The sequence below is a fragment of the Ursus americanus genome, chromosome 13 (genome assembly GCF_024610735.1).
Source record: "Ursus americanus isolate L20-20 chromosome 13, mUrsAme1.1.p, whole genome shotgun sequence".
In the NCBI taxonomy this organism is placed as follows: domain Eukaryota; kingdom Metazoa; phylum Chordata; class Mammalia; order Carnivora; family Ursidae; genus Ursus; species Ursus americanus.
The window spans coordinates 21,399,738-21,418,273 of record NC_142139.1 but is presented as its reverse complement, the minus strand read 5'-3'; the positions used below and the strand labels follow the sequence as shown (position 1 = coordinate 21,418,273).

Below are 18,536 nucleotides of genomic sequence, written 5' to 3'. Positions count from 1 at the left end.
AGAGCTTTCTTACTATGATTTATCATCATCTTATTACCAACCTTGTGTTGTGCTTAGTTTGTATTTTACTCACTTTTCTAGTTAACTTTTTATCTAGATGTTTTTCATCCATCTGTGAAATATGTTTTGGCATTCTAAGTACTTACTGTATATCACTCTGAGCTATGGAATGTCATATTTGACATGCATATCTCTAGCGCAATACAGGTATTTTAAAGTCTCGAGTAAAACAGACATGAACACCAAAAATGACCTCTTACAGGAACCCCTCCAGTAAGATTATTTTCAATAATTTTAAGTTGTGATGCATTATTACTTTGTATTAATGTAAGATTGTCCATAGAAAAAGTAACTACTTACTGATTGTCTATTTTAATTGCAGCTCAGTGTGATTACAGTGCAGAGAAGAAAAGCAGCCTCCATGATGAATTTGGAAAATATTTAAAAATATTCATAGTTCACTCACAGAACTTTAGAATTGGGAAAGCTGTTGGACTAGAAGTGTATTGAAATGGTAAAAAACTGCAGAGAATGGTTAAGGCTTGTGTCATTTTGCATAAGCATTTTCCATTCTGTTATGAGGGTTATTGGAAACCAGAACAGTGGCAGCTTCCTGTAAGTAAAGAAAATATAACCATATATTGAGCTTCAGTGGAGAATAAAGCCAGCTGAGAAGAATTCATTGCCTTCATCAACGTGTCTATTTTTCAATTCCCCTTTCTTCCCTTGGAAGAGCATAATAATTTTCAAACTATCCTAATCATGAGAAAGAGATTTTTAAGACAATGCTAGAATTTTAATATTTCAGGTTCCATGATTTGAGAATTTTACATCTAATTGTTACTCCTAACCCATTTTTTTAAGTTCCCAAGTATCCATTTTATTATAAACTCATAAATGTAATAAATTATGCACTTTCTAAAATGATGCTGTCATGTATTTTAATGTATAACTGTAGTGATTCATTTTTAATTTACACGATTTCCAGTATTTATCAAATATTGATATTTAAGAATATGGGAGGTTTTGTTTTTTGTTTTGCTCTGTTACTCAAAGCAGTACTAATCAAATGGAATCTTCAAGTCTGAGAACGCATGGGCACTGAACTATTGCAGTCTAGCTGATTTTTACAGATCCACATAGTTAGCTTCTCTGCTCCTGGTTTGAACTTAGGACACCCTGCTTTCCGGTGATGAGTGCAGATAAGTTTGCATCTGGCTAACAAGTTAGGAAACTATTGCAGTGGTCCAGATAAAAGATAATGAATTGAGTTTGAAGTGACATGAAAACATTCATTTGTAAATATTCAAGCAACCGTCAGAAGCTTAGGACTGGTGCTAGGGAGTCTTTGGCACAGGACTGAGAATTGAAGCCATGGAGTATAGGAGCTTGCCTGGAGGCTTTATCTGATGTGGCTGACTTCCTCTTCCCCTCATTTCTCATGCTGTAGCTCTAATGGTGGCCTTCTGCTTCCATCGGTATATCAACCTTCTTCCCCGCAGGATCTCCGTGCCTCCCTTGCCATCTGCATGTTCTTCAGCTCACCCCTGCGCAGACAGCCCTGCCTCAGAGAGCCTTCCATCCTCCACACTAGGTTAGGTCCCCTTGTATTTCTCATAACAGTGTGCTGGATTTTTTATTCATAGCACTTGGGAAAATTTGTAATTAACACTTTTTTTTTTTAAAGAGTTTATTTATTTATTTGACAGAGATAGAGACAGCCAGCGAGAGAGGGAACACAAGCAGGGGGAGTGGGAGAGGAAGAAGCAGGCTCATAGTGGAGGAGCCTGATGTGGGGCCCGATCCCATAACGCCGGGATCACGCCCTGAGCCGAAGGCAGACGCTTAACTGCTGTGCCACCCAGGCGCCCCAGTAATTAACTCTTTTTGAATTTTTTCTTCAATGTCGTCAGTCTGTAGACTCCTTAAGAACAAGACCCATGTCTGCTCTCCTTCTTTGTATTCTTAGCAGCTCAACATAGTTTCTGGCACACAGAGGGTATATTCAATAACTTTTGTTCAAAAACTGAAAAAGGATTTTTAAGGACAGGACCTTAGAAAATGTCTTTATTTTGTTGAATGATTTCAGGGAGAAGAGTCATTGAAGAAGGCTGAACAGGAGCAGTGAGAAGGCTGTAGCCAAGAGAATCCAATATGACAAAAACTAAAGGAGGCAGGGATTCTGGTCCTATGTGTAGGAGGGGACAAATGGTTGCTAGTGTCAAATGCAGTGATGAGACGAAATAATACAAATATGATAGTTAAATGATAATTAGGCACTTAGCTTACTTTCATTTCCTAAGAATTTTCCATTTGATTCTCTAATGTAAATTTCTTCCCATGTCATTCACAGACTAATTTCCATGTAATAAGAGTTATGTTCATATTCATCTTTATAGAACATAAAATTTATTTTTAAAAACTTTTAATTAGAAAAGATGTTAGAATTATATCATACAAAAAAAAATGAGACTGTAGGAGGAAGCTCTTCAGAAACTAACGTTGTAGACAAATATAAGTGTGATTGTCCTTTTTCAAGAAGAAAATCTAACTTCCCAGGCTCATTTCTTCAAGGTAAATCTCTCTGCATAAGCACTTTCTCCAAACTTTGGCCATAGGCACCTACTCTTTACGTGTGAATATTGATAACCCTCTCTCCAGTCGGACCTCCTTCTTGAATACTTAGATAGTTTCCAAGTGAGGGATAGGCTACTAACAGGCAGAGGATAGGCCTTTCTTACCTCTGCTGAATTTGAACAGACTTAAACTGTGTTTACCAACAGAACTGAACATACATGGTTATTTTTGTTTCAGAGAAGTTTGTTAGCTAATGATTTCCAATGTAAAAATGTAGTGGAGTTTTTGACTTTTCTCATATTGGTCAGTCTTGCCTTCATTTACAAAGAGAGTAAGTATCATTTTTCTGTGAACTGTATTTTAGGAGACAGGGGAAATGAATAGGAAAGAGAGAAAAGAAATGATGTAAATCTGAAATTGAGGACAACACAGCCAGTTCATTTTATTTATTCATGTTTCTTTATTTGTGTCTCCCTGAGGAAGAAAAGAGATATGATTACCTCTTCTTCCCTTTGTATACAAATATGCAAATTGGGGCAGCCAACAATCTTCTAATTTCTCCTCTGCTGTGATCACTGTAACTACCCCAAATATGGGAGAACATTAGCAACAATTCAGTCATTCGTTTATTCAGCAAATATGAATATTTCATAGCTGCACAGTCTGCCAAGCCAACTCCCAGACAAATCAAGGAAGAATGAAAAAATACTTTAAACATTTTGGTATAAATTCTGTTCTTTAACCATAATGTATTTTATCAATTTTTCCAAAATAGCAAATCTGTAATGGGCTTTTTTACAAACATTTTAATCAAAAATAATTAGGTTTTTTTTAGTTTATTTAAAAATGTATATATACACAGAGATATGTGCACAGAGAGGAGACAGACACGGCAGTCAGCACCCCAGTGTTATGTATGAAATCTGTCCCTTACCAGCCCTTCAGACTTGTTCAAATGTGTGCCTTTGGGGCAGTGTTAACTTATCTTAGTATTTATACAGAAACTAAATAAATATGTATATACTTAAATAACAAAAATCATAGGACGGGTACGAAGGCATCTTTACAGTAATTTTTTATAACACTGGCACTCACCCAGCTACCAAGGAAACAATCTACACTAAGGAAGTGGTCTTGTAGCCCAAGGGTTCACCACAGAACGTGCTCATGTGCCCCACTTTCCTGTAGACACTCCCATGTACTAGCTTCAACACTACTCTGGTTTCCTCCACTCAAAAAGTAGACTGGAATGTAAGCATGTGAGAATAACATTATGGAGCTAACTTTGAGTCTTCTCTAGTTTATTTCTTTCTAAATATACATTCTTAAAGTTCACTCTTTTTAGAAAACAAATTACTGCTGTTATTGGGCACCGCTGTTAAAATTCACTGCGGTGGCGGGGATGAGGGTACTCCCCCTAGAGATGCCCCAATCCACTTTCCAACAGTTCTGACCATTAGAAAGTTCTTCCTTACATCGAACTGAAATCTGTCTTCCTGCCTTAGTTCTGCTTTGTGCAACAGAGTAAGTCTAAGCCATCTTACATGTGGCAGGTCTTTGGCCTTTTGAAAATAATCATCACATTCTCCCTACACTTAATAGACATCTACATTTCCTCAGAGGACTTGGTTTTGAGTACTTTTGCCAGCCAGGCACTGGCCTCTGAAAGTGCTCCAATTTTCATATATCCTTCACCATTCATTCAGTATTTATTGAGCACCTACTTTACACCAGATATGTTTGGGATGCATCAGTCTTATGCCCAGAACCAAAAATTATATTCAGGGTATAAAAAAACTATTCCCTTTCTCTAGATCATGACAGAGGGGTGGGGAGAGGGTAAGTGGTAGCCACCTACATGTAGGGAAGACAATGTATTAGAATCCCCAGGGCAAGGATATGGTTCAAACTACATACTTCCCCTTTTCCCAACCCCAAGAACAGTCTGACATCGTCTCTTAGGGAAGCATGCTTTGGGAGTTACTATAGTTAGTGATTCGTGGAAATGTACATATAATTTCTCATTAGTATTTAGGGATGAGAAAAAAAGTTACTATTCTAGAGTGTGTACTCCATTAATGCAGCTTAAAATCATTTTCACTTTTTTGGAATTTGAATTTCACTGTTGGATATACTGAGCATATTGTTGACTCAATTCTTAAAGTCTTTTCCAGGGGCGCTTGGGTGGCTCAGTCATTAAGCGTCTGCCTTCGGCTCAGGTTATGATCCCAGCGTTCTGGGATCTAGCCCTGCATCGAGCTCCCTGCTCAGCGGGAAGCCTTCTTCTCCCTCTCTCATTCCCCCTGCTTGTGTTCCCTCTCTCACTGCCTCTCTGTCAAATAAATAAAATCTTTTTAAAAAATTTTTTAAATAAATAGAGTCTTTTCCAGAGGTTTTGTTGCTAAGCCACATCTTTGCCCCAGAAGCCAGACTGGTCATTCATCCCTTTTAAATTTTATTATGTCATTACAGGGTGCTGAGGTCCTTTTAGCTCCAATTCTGTCATCCAGTTTGTTACTTATAAGCATAGGGACCATGTCTGTTTTATTTTGTTTTAGTGCCGTGTTTATTGTACCATTGACAACTTTTTATTTATAGCGATGTCATCTATCGATTTGGTAAACATACTACACATATGTTCATGATAATCATGAAAAAGATGAGAACTAGACAGATGTGAGTACACTTGGTCTCTTAGAACACACCAACCACCAGCTCCCATAATGGATAATCAGGATCCATGGGGCCTGGTCATTTCAGCCCGTTTTTAATCTGGCCCGTTTGCTGCTGCTTCACATCACAAAAGCATCAAGAAAGACCCAGCACTCTGTCCAGCAAAAGTTCCTTTATGCCATAACTGTCATACTTTCCAGACCTCATCTAGTAATCCTGTCCAAGAAGAAAACGTCAGATTTCTTTTTTTAGGATTTATTTGTTTGTTTGTTTGTTTGTTTGTTTGTTTATATGAGAGAGGGAGAGAAGCAGACTCCATGCTGAGCACAGAGCCCAACCTGGGGCTTGATCCCAGTACCCTGAGATTGTGACCTGAGCCGAAATCAAGAGTCAGCCACTCAACTGACTGAGCCACCCAGGTGCCCCGGATAGATTTCTTTTTAGTAGATCCATGTAGCAGCCTTGTAATCACTGGGGGGGAGGGGGGGTATGTTTATTTAAAAACCCTTAAAGCTTTTAATATGGCATCATGGAAATTTTCATTCAATATTTTCATCCTATTTTCAAAGAATTAAAAAAATCAGAGCAAAATGTGATGTGTAGAAAATCTGTTAGCACAGCTTTGTGAAGATTAAAAATATAAGACTAGCATCGCCTTTCGTATAAACTATAGGGGATAAAAGAGAATGGGAAAAGTTGTAACCATGTTTCTACAAGTAACCAAAAGAATGTTTTGGGGAATCTTTCCCTGGATCTGTAGTCAGCATGCTGATCTCTATGACTAATGTTTATTGAGCACCTATCATATGTAAGATATATGCTGGCATTTTGCATTTATTACCTCATAGAATTCAACAGACCTGCTGGTTAGGTTTTATCATTCCCTTTCCAAAGATATAAGGTATTATAAACGTTAAGCAACTTGCCTCAACTTGTCCTAAATACTCTAAGTGAAAAAATGCCTTTCAAACATCATGTTGAATACCATGCTTGTTTTGACACAGGAAATCATACAATGGGATGTCAACCACTTTATAATTGTTAAACACAATTTAACATATTTATGATTTTTTGGTAAATATCCTTTTTTTGGGCGAAATTGTTACTACCCACTAAAGAAATCTGAAAACCTTCAAAAGAGGTTATTCTTCCTTTGCTTAAATCTCTGTTTTCCACTAAACTTACTTGACTTTTTAGGTTATGGCCCATTTCTTTTCAAGGTTTGAAAAAATTACCAAATCCCACCAGATAGGAAAATGCTTTTCCTAGGAAATTTTCTATGTAATGCAATCTCTTTTGAAGATTTCCAGAGTTCTTGAATGAGTGGTAACAGTTTCACCAAAAAAAGGGTCATATGTACCAAAAAGTCATAAATATGTTTAGCAATTATAAAGTAGTTGATAAAATATTGTATGATTTGTCAAAACAAGCATGGTAATTTAAAGCATGATGCTTGAGAAGTATATTTACTCACTTAGAGTAAGTACTTGGGACTAGTTGAGGCAAAGATATGATCACAGGGATTTAATATGAAAAAGAGAAGCTCAAACAATTCAAACAGGAAAGCTGGAGCAGAGCCATAATTAGCAAGAGAAGAAGGAAAGCACCCTTTGAGGCTGCTACATGGGGAAGGGAAACACCAGAGAAAAAGATTTGCTTCATAAAGAAATTGTATCACACTGGTAATAATCCTGAAATTAGAACCATCAGCCAAATTAGTGGGTAAAATAGCCATAATTAACCCATAATTATAAATGCAGTATTTCCAACAGCCATATGTAAGCCAAGCAGTAGTGAGAATATCAGGATACACTAGTGATACACTAGGAATGATACATGATACATGTTTTTCTTTTATTTTTGCTATTTAATTTGGCATTGCTTGATTTATTCATTTCTACACTTGATCTTAGCCAAAAGACCGAGAAGTGACTACTTATTTCTAAAAACTAACTGGGCTTATTGTACTTTATATCACCAGAACATTGATTTGAAGGTTTTGCATAGCATCAGTTTAAAGTCCTAAGGCATTAGTCTTCTTTTTTTTTTGAAGATTTTATTTATCTATTTGACAGAGAGAGAGAGAGACCATGAGCAGGGGGAGCGGCAGGCAGAGGGAGAGGGAGAAGCAGACTCCCCACTGAGTAGGGAGCCCAACACGGGGCTCAATGGCCTGGGATTGTGACCTGAGCTGAAGGCAGATGCCTAAACAAGCCACTCAGGTGCCTCTGAAGACATTAGTCTTAATTCCAGATTCATCATCAAGAAACTATGTAATTTTAAATAGTTCTCTTTAACTTTTTGAACTGTGTGTCAGGACATAGGGAGAATTAAGTTTCTGATGACAGTGTTTTCTTTGATCCTATATGCATATATTTTATTTGTGAATGTGTGTGTGTGTGTGTGTTACATAAATGTATATGAAATGAAACCAATTCCATTCTCCCTAGAAGGCAGGGACTGACCATAAGCCGATCATGTTGCTCATTATCCATTAGGTTATGTCCAGTCATTCAACTGATACATGAACATAATGTTTTAAGCCAACATTATTAGCTTTACTTTATGGAAATTCACATGTATAATCCTCGCTATACTCAAGAACACACGAACTATTTGATGTGAACTATTTTTATATTCTGAAAGGCAGTTGAGCCCAGGGAGTTCAGTTGTAGCCTGACCTTGTACCAACTGACCTTGAACAAATGACTTAATTTCTGTGCCTCAGTGTCCTCATCTGCAAATTAAATAGTGGTGCCTACCTCACATTGTGAGGGCTAAGCAAACTAAATATGCATAAAATACAGACCAGTGTCAGCCATTTGATAAACCCTTGTCGTTACCTGCAGAAGTCTGAAGGGTCCCCTGAAGGCTAAGCAGAATGACAGAATCTGTTTTTATTGCAGGTTTTCACTATGGAGATGGCATTGTCAAGGCTGTAGCTACTGGGGGCCGGAGGGGGAGGGATAAATTTCACTAAGACTTGAGTCAAGGAAACATAAAAGGCTGCTGCTATAATCCAGGCAAGAAATGATGAGGCTTGAACTACGCGGCAGGTGGTAGTGGGATTGAGAGTAATGAAAAATCCTGAAGTGTGATCCAGAGTGCCTGGCTCACCATGTGGCTGTGGGAGTTCAAGGACAGACTCCCAAAGGACGAGCTCCACATTCTCCAGCGCCTGTGTACATCCAGGAGGAAATGCCCAGTGAGCAGCCCATGAGAACTCAGGAAGAGCTGGACTGCACAGACCTCAAACTCTCTCTGCAGTGAGTAGCTGATGTCAAGCAAGTAGAGAACAGATTCGCTTTAAAACTCATTTTCAATGACCAGGCAATCTCTTCTACCCCAGACTAGAACACATCATCTCATGCAGTTCTGAGCATTAAAGGGAAATCATATTGAAGATTTCAACCTTGAAGTTAATTGCAAAGCTAGCTGCAGCTGGCTAATGTTTCAAAGGTAGAATCTGTTTTCTAAGTGATCTGGGTAAAACCGTGAACAGGAGTCCCTGGTGCCACATTTCCCATCACGTACTGCCAGAACCACTGATGATAGGCCCTTCCTTTGGCTCCTGGGGATTTAATTTCCCTGGGGAACTATTGTGGTTATTCAAGTTTAAGACCTTGCAGGAAGAACCACAGTTATTTCTCTCTGGGGTCTTCCTCAGAGCAAGCAACATGGAAGTAAATAGTCACTAAGGAGGAACAAGGAGAAATAAACAAGCTTTTAGCCAAATGTATGAACAATTCATGTTTAAAAAAACAAAAACTGGCCAAGATCTTACAAAAATTATAAATTAGGGACAGTAACACCACCCTGTTGTGACTCATAATCTACAAGAGAATGCAGACTATAAACCCCTAGCAGCTTTGCTGTGCCCAACACAAAGGAAGTTTCATCCTAATTTCTGCCTGTGGTGGTTAAATAAAGATTTGCTTCAGGTTGGGAAAACACAATCAGAAATTACAACTAGGGTCTAGGCCCAGTTCTGCCAGTGCTTACTGTTGTAATCTTAGACCTACCTCCTTTGTGGAACGCAGAGACCTCTTCTTTGTCCTAGTGTTACAGAATTCTGTGATCAAAAGACAGCATTTAATGAAACTACCCTTTGAAAAATTATTTTTGAAGGATCTTAAAGTCTTCCTGTCATTCAGGAATAACACTTCTTGCCTCAGAAGGCTCACTGGTCAATATGCTGGAGAATCAAGGCCTTGTTCCTACTCACAGTCTACCATTTACTAAATGCCTACTGCATGCTTTAGGAGAGGTTTATGAACTTGCTTGAAATATCACAATAACCCCAGTAAAGACAGTGGGATGTAATCCTTTTTTACAGATGGGAAAATGGAGGCTTATGCAGGGTGGGTGACTTGGCAAAGGTCACATGGCTGATAAGCTGCCGTTCAGCCTTTAAACCCAGGTCTCCCTGACCCTGCAGTCTAAGCTGCTTAGACTCAACAACAGCTTACTTTCAGATCAAAAATTGTATTCTGGAAAGAACTCCAGGTGGAGAATACTAAAAATTGAACCATTATCGTTTTCCAGGGTCTCACCATCAGAGGTGAGCCGGGCAGCAGCCGAGTGAATCTGTGCTCTTCCACGATCTTTCTGTCCCCTATAGTTCTCCTGCCTAAACCATGAGACAGTCGACATACATACACCAATTCAGGACCACTATGTCACATACATCTTTAAATACTTAGCAAAATCAGATTTCAAAAGACACTGAAAAATGTATTGCAAAATGTACAGCATTTATTCACATACAGACAAAAAGGCACAAATTCTACTAAATAGTTCAACAAAAAAATACAGCTGTCCTCAACTAGTTTTATAAATACTTTCAAAAAGGGGGTAGAAATAAATACAGGATTGGGCCATGTAATATAAAATAGTCATCTCTACATATACTTTGTTTAATTTCTGATTTTTTTAACTCTTCATGCACCTTTTTTTTCCCAATTTTAGCTGAATGGACACCAAGCTAGGCACATAGTGAAAAATCCTCTGTACAAGGTTACAAATGTAATGACAAGTTTGTCCATTTCAAAATAATTAAGATTTGTACACAACACATAGAACCCTTCATTTTGTGTTTATAACCTAACAAATGACATTCCAGGCAACTTTACAAAAGTTTAACTAGCCTACATTTTGACATAATACATTGATCATAATCAAAGATATTTCTTGGTCAGGATGCACAAGGAAAGATAAAGCTTCAAAGAAAAGAAACGAAAAGCAGAGCGAATGGCTCATACTAAGAGAGTGCAAGTGGGTGGGGTGGGTGGGTGCTGCGTATGGCTGCCTCATACAGAGTTCCCAGCAGGACGTGAACTAACTTACAAAGCTATCATTACACTGTCAGAGAAACCGTGCTCTATACCATTTGCATTTCAAAGCAGGAATAAAAAGTGTGGGCTTTTTATTTTTGTGTTTTGTTTTTGTGTGGGTTTTTATTTTTTTGTTGTTTTGTTTTTTTTTTTTTGGTTCAGCATAACTTGGAACGTTTGAAAGCTTTTCAACCTAAATGTGGGGAAAAAACAGGTAAGGCATTATTTTTGCACAAAACTAGCATTCCTAAATAGTGCAAATGAATCTGGTACCTCTTAAAATGGTGAGAGGTCATATACTTACTAAAATTTAGATTTTCTTTCTATGGCTTGACATTACCCCTCTATATATTCTACTCTCACCCAGAGCTGTTGCTATGGTCAAAAGGTAACTGTAAAAAGTGTCCACCTTCTTCTGTATCCAGCAAAAAGTTTTTTGCTCATATGCAAAAAAAATCTGATTTTTAAATTATGCTATGAGTGAATGTACAACTTGGATTCATTAAGAAACTCCTAATATCTGTAGCAACAGCTTATCTGGACAGCAGTCTTTCAAAATGAGCCCCATAGCTCAAAAATAGTCAATCTAAAAACCTGGGTCATTCTTTCCCCTCCCCTGAATTGGCTACTAAAATGTACTCGAAAAGTTAAGACTTGGTTTGAAAATGTCATACATACAATGGGGATGCATCAGATCTACTATTTGATCATCCGATAAAACTTGCATAGCAAGATGGAATTCAATAAGCCTTTTTTGCTGTTGACAATCACCTGGAAGACTTGAAAGGTAACTACAGAACTCAAAGCATCACTCATTAAGTATCAGAATGTCCCTGCCACATGGAAACAGATGTATAAATGAATCAGGAATCTGAATACTGATATTAACAAACTAAGGATAATTTAGGGGAAGTTGGGCTTGTTCCAAGTGCCCATAATTCTAAATCTCATTACTATTTAAACTTTCCTTCTCTTAAGTTTGATTCACAACTACATTGAATTCCAAAGAAAATTAACAGGACCTTAACACTATCCACTGTCTTAATACATACGCACTGCAGTGAGTGCAAAAACAGAACATTGTACTTAAATTTAATGCTAAATTCATTATTGCTGATAACTTACTAGTTATTGCCATTTGCAATCAGAAAGTCCAAGTTACGAATTGGAGCTTCAGGAAATCTATCACACTTCAGTCTCTTTACCGTATAACCTTGGTCAATGGTAAGAGGTTATCGCAACTTATTGCCTTTCTGTTGTTTTTAAAATATAACCTATTTTGCTTTTTTTTTTTTTCTTTTCCTTTTTCTTAAGGAATCCGTTCATGTTGGAAGCCCAGATTCCCCAACATATGCACTAGTGGTTGGCTCTGGAAAGTATGTCACCAGAGTCTGGAAGTTCATCGCTTGAACTTGAATAGCCATTAGTATTGTTGGAAGCCAGATGGCCAGGTATTGCCAAAGGCCAGGGAGATCCCAAGCTGGCCCAAAAGGCAGTGGTTAGGGAAGAGGAAGGTCAAGTGGACTGGTAAAAATGGGTCAAGAGGACTGGTAAAAAACTGCCCTTTCTCACAAAACTTTCTATAATGGCTTCACTCTCCACCAGTTCCATACCCAGCACACACTCAAGTGCTTCAGGCCATGGGACCTCGCTACTGTTTACCCTCAATCCGCAAGCTGCAGCAGCTCCACCCTGCCCCTTCCAGTACTGACCTTTTGTTTAAATTCTCTCTTCCCCATCTGCTGTTCTAATTTACACATGAATTCCCTAGAGTTACTGAAGCTTCGGGAGCTGCTGCCTGTAACTACAATGCAACACAAACAGCCTTGTGGGCCAAGTATAAATATAACTTCAACATCTGCCACAGTCCTAGAAAGTAAGTTCATGGGCTATTAAATGGTACGTGAGGGTTTCTCAAGAACTGCATCTGATTCCGCATATTCAGGTAACCAAGAGTTTGTGCTTTGGGAAGAATACAGAGGGCAATACAAACTCGGGAGGCTTCCGTAAGCCTTGCCCTCTTTAAAGACTTATTTCATTCATTCTTATTGTAGTGTTTAATTCAGCCTCTAGTCTTAGTGTCTGACGGTTACGATCTGTTTACTCTTGTGTTTCCTCAACAAGTTGCAGATAACACACTTCTCACAACAATGATTTATAAATGACTCTGAAAAAAAAATTCACTCTGACTTGCAAGTCAATGTGTTTGTGTAGCTCAGGAGTGACGGGGCTCCGCCGTCCCCGCGTCAGAGCTCCGGTGCAGCAACTCCCCGACAAGCCCGCAGCGCCCCCACACCATCGCAGCTTCATCAAGAGGCCAGAATGCTTCTCCTGATGATGTCTGTCCTCCGGCTGATGGTGCTGCTGGCGTGTATGCATTTCTTTTCCGCTGCCTCACTCTCTGAGTCACTCATCTCTACGTCAGGGACATACCCGTCATTCTCATTGTCAGATTTTAATTTGTTTTTTGCCCTCTCCTTGGCTGGAACTCGGCCTAAGCCCAGATAGGGGTAGTCTGAGTGCTGGTGGCAGGCCCCCTCGTGGGCCTCTCCCTGCTGCTGCCGTTCCCCCTTCTTTGGAATCCGGAATCCTCCCCAGTTTTTCACTGGGCTGGCAGGCGTTGTAGGCACTTTGACTGCAGTCTGGTTATAGTTTACTTTGATGAGGGAGCCGTTGCACTTGGGCACCATCTCCTTCCTCGTGCCAGGTGCTGACTGCCCCACTCCCGGGGAGGCGGCAGCTCTGGTGTTGTCCAGGTGCCTCTGGGACACGTCTGTGGACCTGAGAGGCTTGTGACTCTGTTTACAAGGTCTGTCCTTTAAGTCTCCCTTACTGAGATCACAATGAAAACGATGGTCTCTTCTGTCCCCATGGTCTGGCGTCACCGCCCCATTTTTCTGTTGTGCTGATATGAGACGTGCTTCTGCAAAGGTCTTTTCAAAACTCAAAAAGCTCTCTGGGACCACCATCCCCTCCCTTCTCGCACACAGGTCCGGCTGCTTCAGCAGGGTTTTGCTTCCGCTCCCAGTGCTGTTCTGCAGTGGATCTCGCTTATGGGGCTTTTTCAGCGAATGAACCAAGGAAGTACCCATTTGCTTCCTGAAGAACGCAGAATGCCACTTCAAGTCCTCTATCTTGGGAGCATCAGGGCCCACAGAAGGGCTGTTAAACAAAAGCATGTTTTCCAGTGAGGAGGAGGAGGAGGAAGAAGAAGGCACACCTATGAACATATAACCAAAAAGGAAGCAAAATTACAGAAGATCCAAAAAAATAAAATTCTAGATCTTTAGCATGGCCCTATTAATGCAAACTCCCCACCGAACTGTACAACATGCAACCTCCCAGTTTATAAAAATTTATACAGAAATATTACCTGCCTTGAGAATCTGCATTCAACCTGCAGACTCAATTTAATCTGCTGTAGTTTCTAAAATAGCTGAAGCTCACAAAAGTTTTCATGAAACATCTTTCCAAGAAAAACATTTTCCTTCAAACACAATTAAGCGATCTGACTTTCAAAGAGGAATCCATGCAGAATCCACCTGGTCAGGCACTGCCTCTACCCCTGCACCTGGCTGGCACCTGCCTCCCCGACAAGACTGAGAGCACCACAAGGGCAGCAACTGGGGCTTTAAAGTTTCCTTCTCTTGATTTTCGGCTCAGGTCATGACCTCTGGGTGGTGGGATCGAGCCCTGCGTCAGGCTTGGAGTCCATCAGGCTTGGAGTCCGCTTGAGATTCTCTCTGCCTCTGCCCCTCCCTCCTGCGTGCTCTCTTGCACTCACTCTCTCAAATAAATAAATGAAAATCTTTAGAGTTTCCTTCTCCAAAGTAAATATACCCTCACGGGGTTATGATGAGGATAAATAACTGAAGTGCATGAAATGAGAAAGGAAGGTGTTTAAAATCATTTTTTTAGGGGCGCCTGGGTGGCTCAGTCGTTAAGTGTCTGCCTTCGGCTCAGGGATCGAGCCCCACGTCAGGCTCCTCCGCTGGGAGCCTGCTTCTTCCTCTCCCACTCCCCCTGCCTGTGTTCCCTCTCTCGCTGGCTGTCTCTCTGTCAAATAAATAAACAAAATCTTTTTAAAAAATCGGTTTTTTTAAAGATTTTTATTTATTTGACAGTGAGAGAGGGAACACAAACAAGGAGAGTGGGAGAAGCAAGCTTCCCGCCGAACAGGGAGCCTGATGCGAGGCTCTATCCCAGGACCCTGGGAACATGACCTGAGCCGAAGGCACAGGCTTTAACAGCTGAGCCACCCAGGCGCCCCTAAAATCATTCTTGACACATAGCAAATGCCTTTTTTTTTTTTTAAGATTTTATTTATTTATGTGACAGAGAGACAGCCAGCGAGAGAGGGAACACAGCAGGGGGAGTGGGAGAGGAAGAAGCAGGCTCATAGCGGAGGAGCCTGATGTGGGACTCGATCCCGGTACGCCAGGATCACGCCCTGAGCCGAAGGCAGACGCTTTAACGACTGTGCTACCCAGGCGCCCCAGCAAATGCCTTTTAAAATCTTCACTATTATATACAAAGCCTATTTGTGGAATTAAACTGAATTGTCATCCAACGTGAGGAGGGTAAGTTAAAATGGTGTTTTGCAAACATTTTTGTTGCACATCGCAATAACTAGATTTCACAATGTAACCCAGTAAGAGCTCACATTTCACGAAATCATATTAGCCTTCTCCATCTGATGTGGCGCTGACATGTCACTCGCCTTCAATGCTGGTGGTGACCCACGGAATTCGTCTCACAACCAACTAAGGAATCATAACTCTCAGTGTGAAAAACAGTGACTTCAATAACACACTGGAGTTTATCACAAGGACCACTTTCTGCAAGAGCCCCCGGGGCATCTATAAAGAGCTGTTTTCATGTTCTGTCTCCCGTAAGGTATAAGCCGCCAGGAAAACAAGGCTCTGCCAGGCAGAAGCCCGGACAAGCCCTCGCTGCTCCACAGACGCGGACACCGCATGTGAACAGAACGGAGCGAGCAGCTCCGAACACAAAAGTGCTGTGGGCGCCACGGGGGAGGGAGTTCTACAATCTGCTGGGCCCGAGATGCCTGCTTCCTCAAGGATCAAACCTTAGGGTCAACCTTCAGGCCACACTTCTACTTTCCTCAGTCACCTACTGTGGGAAAACAAAGGTAAGAGGCACTATTTTCTAAAGCCCAATTTCCATCTACCTGGGATCCATGTCTCTGGAAAGCCTCGGACTCACGATCCAGAAGCACTGTCCCCACTGAGGACACGCTCATCCAGCAGAACGGCCCTGCCCATTCTCAGCTTTACACACACACACGTCTAAACCACGGGCCCTGACTGACACGCGTAGGTCGTGGCCATCTCCTCCTCACCTGGAACCATCTATCTTACAAGACAGGAGTTCCACTTGGGACATGAGTGAGAACACAACTGAAAGTCTAAAACTGGAAAAAAGGGGGGGAAAAAGGCATCCTAAAGAGTTTCCATTTTATCCCCTGTGGCATCCTGTAGAAAGATTGATGTTGCTTTCAACCCATCACACTTGGTATGGTTCGTATCTCAGAAGGGAGGGAGGGTTTGTTTACCTTTGCCGGAACAGCAGTAGGATTTCATTACAGCTGTGTTACGCAAAACACTTCTAACCTGGTTAAGAATCTCAATCACTTACCCAAGTAAAAACCTCAGCCGTGAAATGCAAAAAAGCTGCCTGCAATATCCATGAAAAATGACTCTTAAGTGAAATCAGATGAAAATGGTCTTTACAGCTTATTTTTATAGGTAATCACTCATTACATAACAACTTAAGAGTCACAGAAAGCCCTCCAATGGCACAACTCGGTGGGGACAGCCTGCATTAACGATCCCACTCAAGGGCAGCGCTGGCCGCTCGGCCTCTGCTGGCCGGAGGCTGGGCAATCTGCAGCTGAGGGCCCTCCCTGCGCGCTGCTTACAGGAGGCCGCAAAGGCGAGGAATAACAGGTCCCGTTTATTTGCATTCAAGTAGGACTAAGAATGAAAGTTCACTTGAAACAATCGGAATCGAACTGCTTTCACTTGTGAAACCTACTTACAAAAACTTTAAATTTTGTAACTGTAAACTCTAGCTAATGATACATCTGGAAAATAGCTCTTCTCAGGAAGAAAATATCTAGAATAACATTAGTAAGTTAATGCCATTAGTATTAACTATGTAACACCTCAAGAATATAATTCGAAACTCCCTAAGCTTGTTTCTCTTTGTTGAGCTGACCAATTTACGTCTAGTTCCATACATCTGCTTAGTTTTAGGTAAACCAGAATTTGGGTTTCAATACAATAGATTATAACCACTTCTTTGTTGTTTCTATGTGTCAGTCATCTACAGAGACAAAAAGCCACAGAAGAAGGAAAAGTCAGCCTTCTGTGGCCGCACAAGGCAGGCACTGCCCATGCTGCCGCTCAGGCCCAGGGACAGGGCAGGGCCGCAGAGACTGGCTCCCGAAGACCCAAGACCTGGCCGATCCACTCAGTGGATCTCCTTCCCTGAGAGCCTCACGACACCTGCTCCGCAGAGTTCACACTCCCAGAACGTCAGTGCTCAGAGACCCGTGAGAGGCTGCGATTCTGAACCTAGCCCCTCTTACAGATCGAGAGTCCCAGAGAGGTTCAAGGACTTGCCCTACTGTGCACCCCACCTCCAACCTCCAAGTAACGGATGTGCTCTCCAGAACAGAAGAAGTATGTATCTTCGTTTCCTTTTTCACTCTGCCTAGCCCAAAGCAATGTAAATAAGAGAAGGCACTAAATAAACACTTGGGGCTGAATCTCAAAAATATCCAAACTTCCACCTACACCAAAAGGTCCACTGTGAATGTTATCTCAACATGGATGTGTGCCCTAAGTACACGGTCTTAACACATCTTATTTACCATATGTTACAGGTAGATCCAAAGACTAGATAATGTGTAAGTCTTCATAGTTGTCCCCATGACACTTTACATTTATCAAGTACTTTGCAACACACTATAGAAGTTGCTGTTTCATTCCAGTCTTACAAGAGCTCCCAGTAGGAAGCCTGAAATACCATCCTCTTGTTACTCAGGAGGAAATGGGGGAGCCTCCAAAAACTTGGGCTTGCATGTGTTTGGCCTAGAAGTAGTGGATTCAGGATTCGACCCCTATCTGAGGTCAAATTCAAAGCCCTTTTCCCTATACCGTGATGCTTCAGATGCCCAAAGATTTTCTTTGAATAGGAAAGTCTGTGCTTCTCAGATTCTCCTATAGCACACATAAAAGAAAATTAAAGAAACTATTTTTTTTCCTTCCCAGAACGCGAAGGCTTACAAACCCCTGCACTATTGTTTGACCTACAAGAGCTTAATGCATACCTGAAACTCTTTCTTGCTCCAAGAGCTTAGTGTAAAGATTGAATATCTGTTCCTGGACTTTGCACACAGACCGCTTAATCTTTTCCCTGCGGGTCACCATGTAAGTGAGGTTCCGAACCTAGAACGTAGAGAATAAAGACGCTAAGTAAGCAACACATCATAATGTACTTTGGTGTTTTTTCTTTACCTGGGAAACGTATCCTATTAGGGCCGTGAGTGACATCTGAAATCGAGGCACTTCAACATTTTATCCAATCTCTAAACTACTCTTGGGCTGCTAACTAGGATTCCATATACACCCTTCCATGTAGGCAGCAGCCACACGGAAGAGAGATGGCAGGGGACCTCAAACAAAAGCCCTGCCCTCTCCACCACACCCGGCCTGAGGCTCATCCAGCAGAGAAGACCACTGGGGTCCAAGTCCAGACGTGCCACCGCTTGCCATAGGACTCTGCTCACCACCCCTCAGCAGTCTCTCCCCATGAATTCTATGATCGAAGGCTTTAGAGCAGTTCAGAAGCCACTTTATCAAGCATCTCCTGAGGATGGAATTAGGGAAGCACAGGGTCAAGGGCCATCAGAGGAGCACCCCTCCC

General features: G+C 41.2%; 2 protein-coding genes across 12 annotated transcripts in view; one reads left to right on the top strand and one right to left on the bottom strand.

Annotated features, from left to right (window-relative positions):
• SCLT1 (sodium channel and clathrin linker 1) overlaps nt 1-5,737 on the top strand; it is a 204,364-nt gene extending 198,627 nt beyond the window's left edge. The window contains exon 21 of the mRNA XM_045798986.2: nt 383-5,737. Within this exon, the coding sequence (XP_045654942.2) occupies nt 383-445 (63 nt within the window). The 3' untranslated portion in view covers nt 446-5,737. The remainder of the gene's footprint in view (nt 1-382) is intronic.
• A 4,246-nt stretch (nt 5,738-9,983) lies between these two features.
• Nucleotides 9,984-18,536, bottom strand: part of JADE1 (jade family PHD finger 1) — a 187,821-nt gene continuing 179,268 nt past the window's right edge. For all 11 annotated transcript variants that reach the window (XM_087866439.1, XM_045798990.2, XM_087866440.1 and 8 more), the window contains 2 exons: nt 17,941-18,058; nt 9,984-13,803 (listed from right to left, as the gene is read on the bottom strand). In XM_087866439.1, coding sequence (XP_087722565.1) covers nt 12,893-13,803; nt 17,941-18,058 — 1,029 coding nt within the window. In that variant the 3' untranslated portion in view covers nt 9,984-12,892. The remainder of the gene's footprint in view (nt 13,804-17,940; nt 18,059-18,536) is intronic.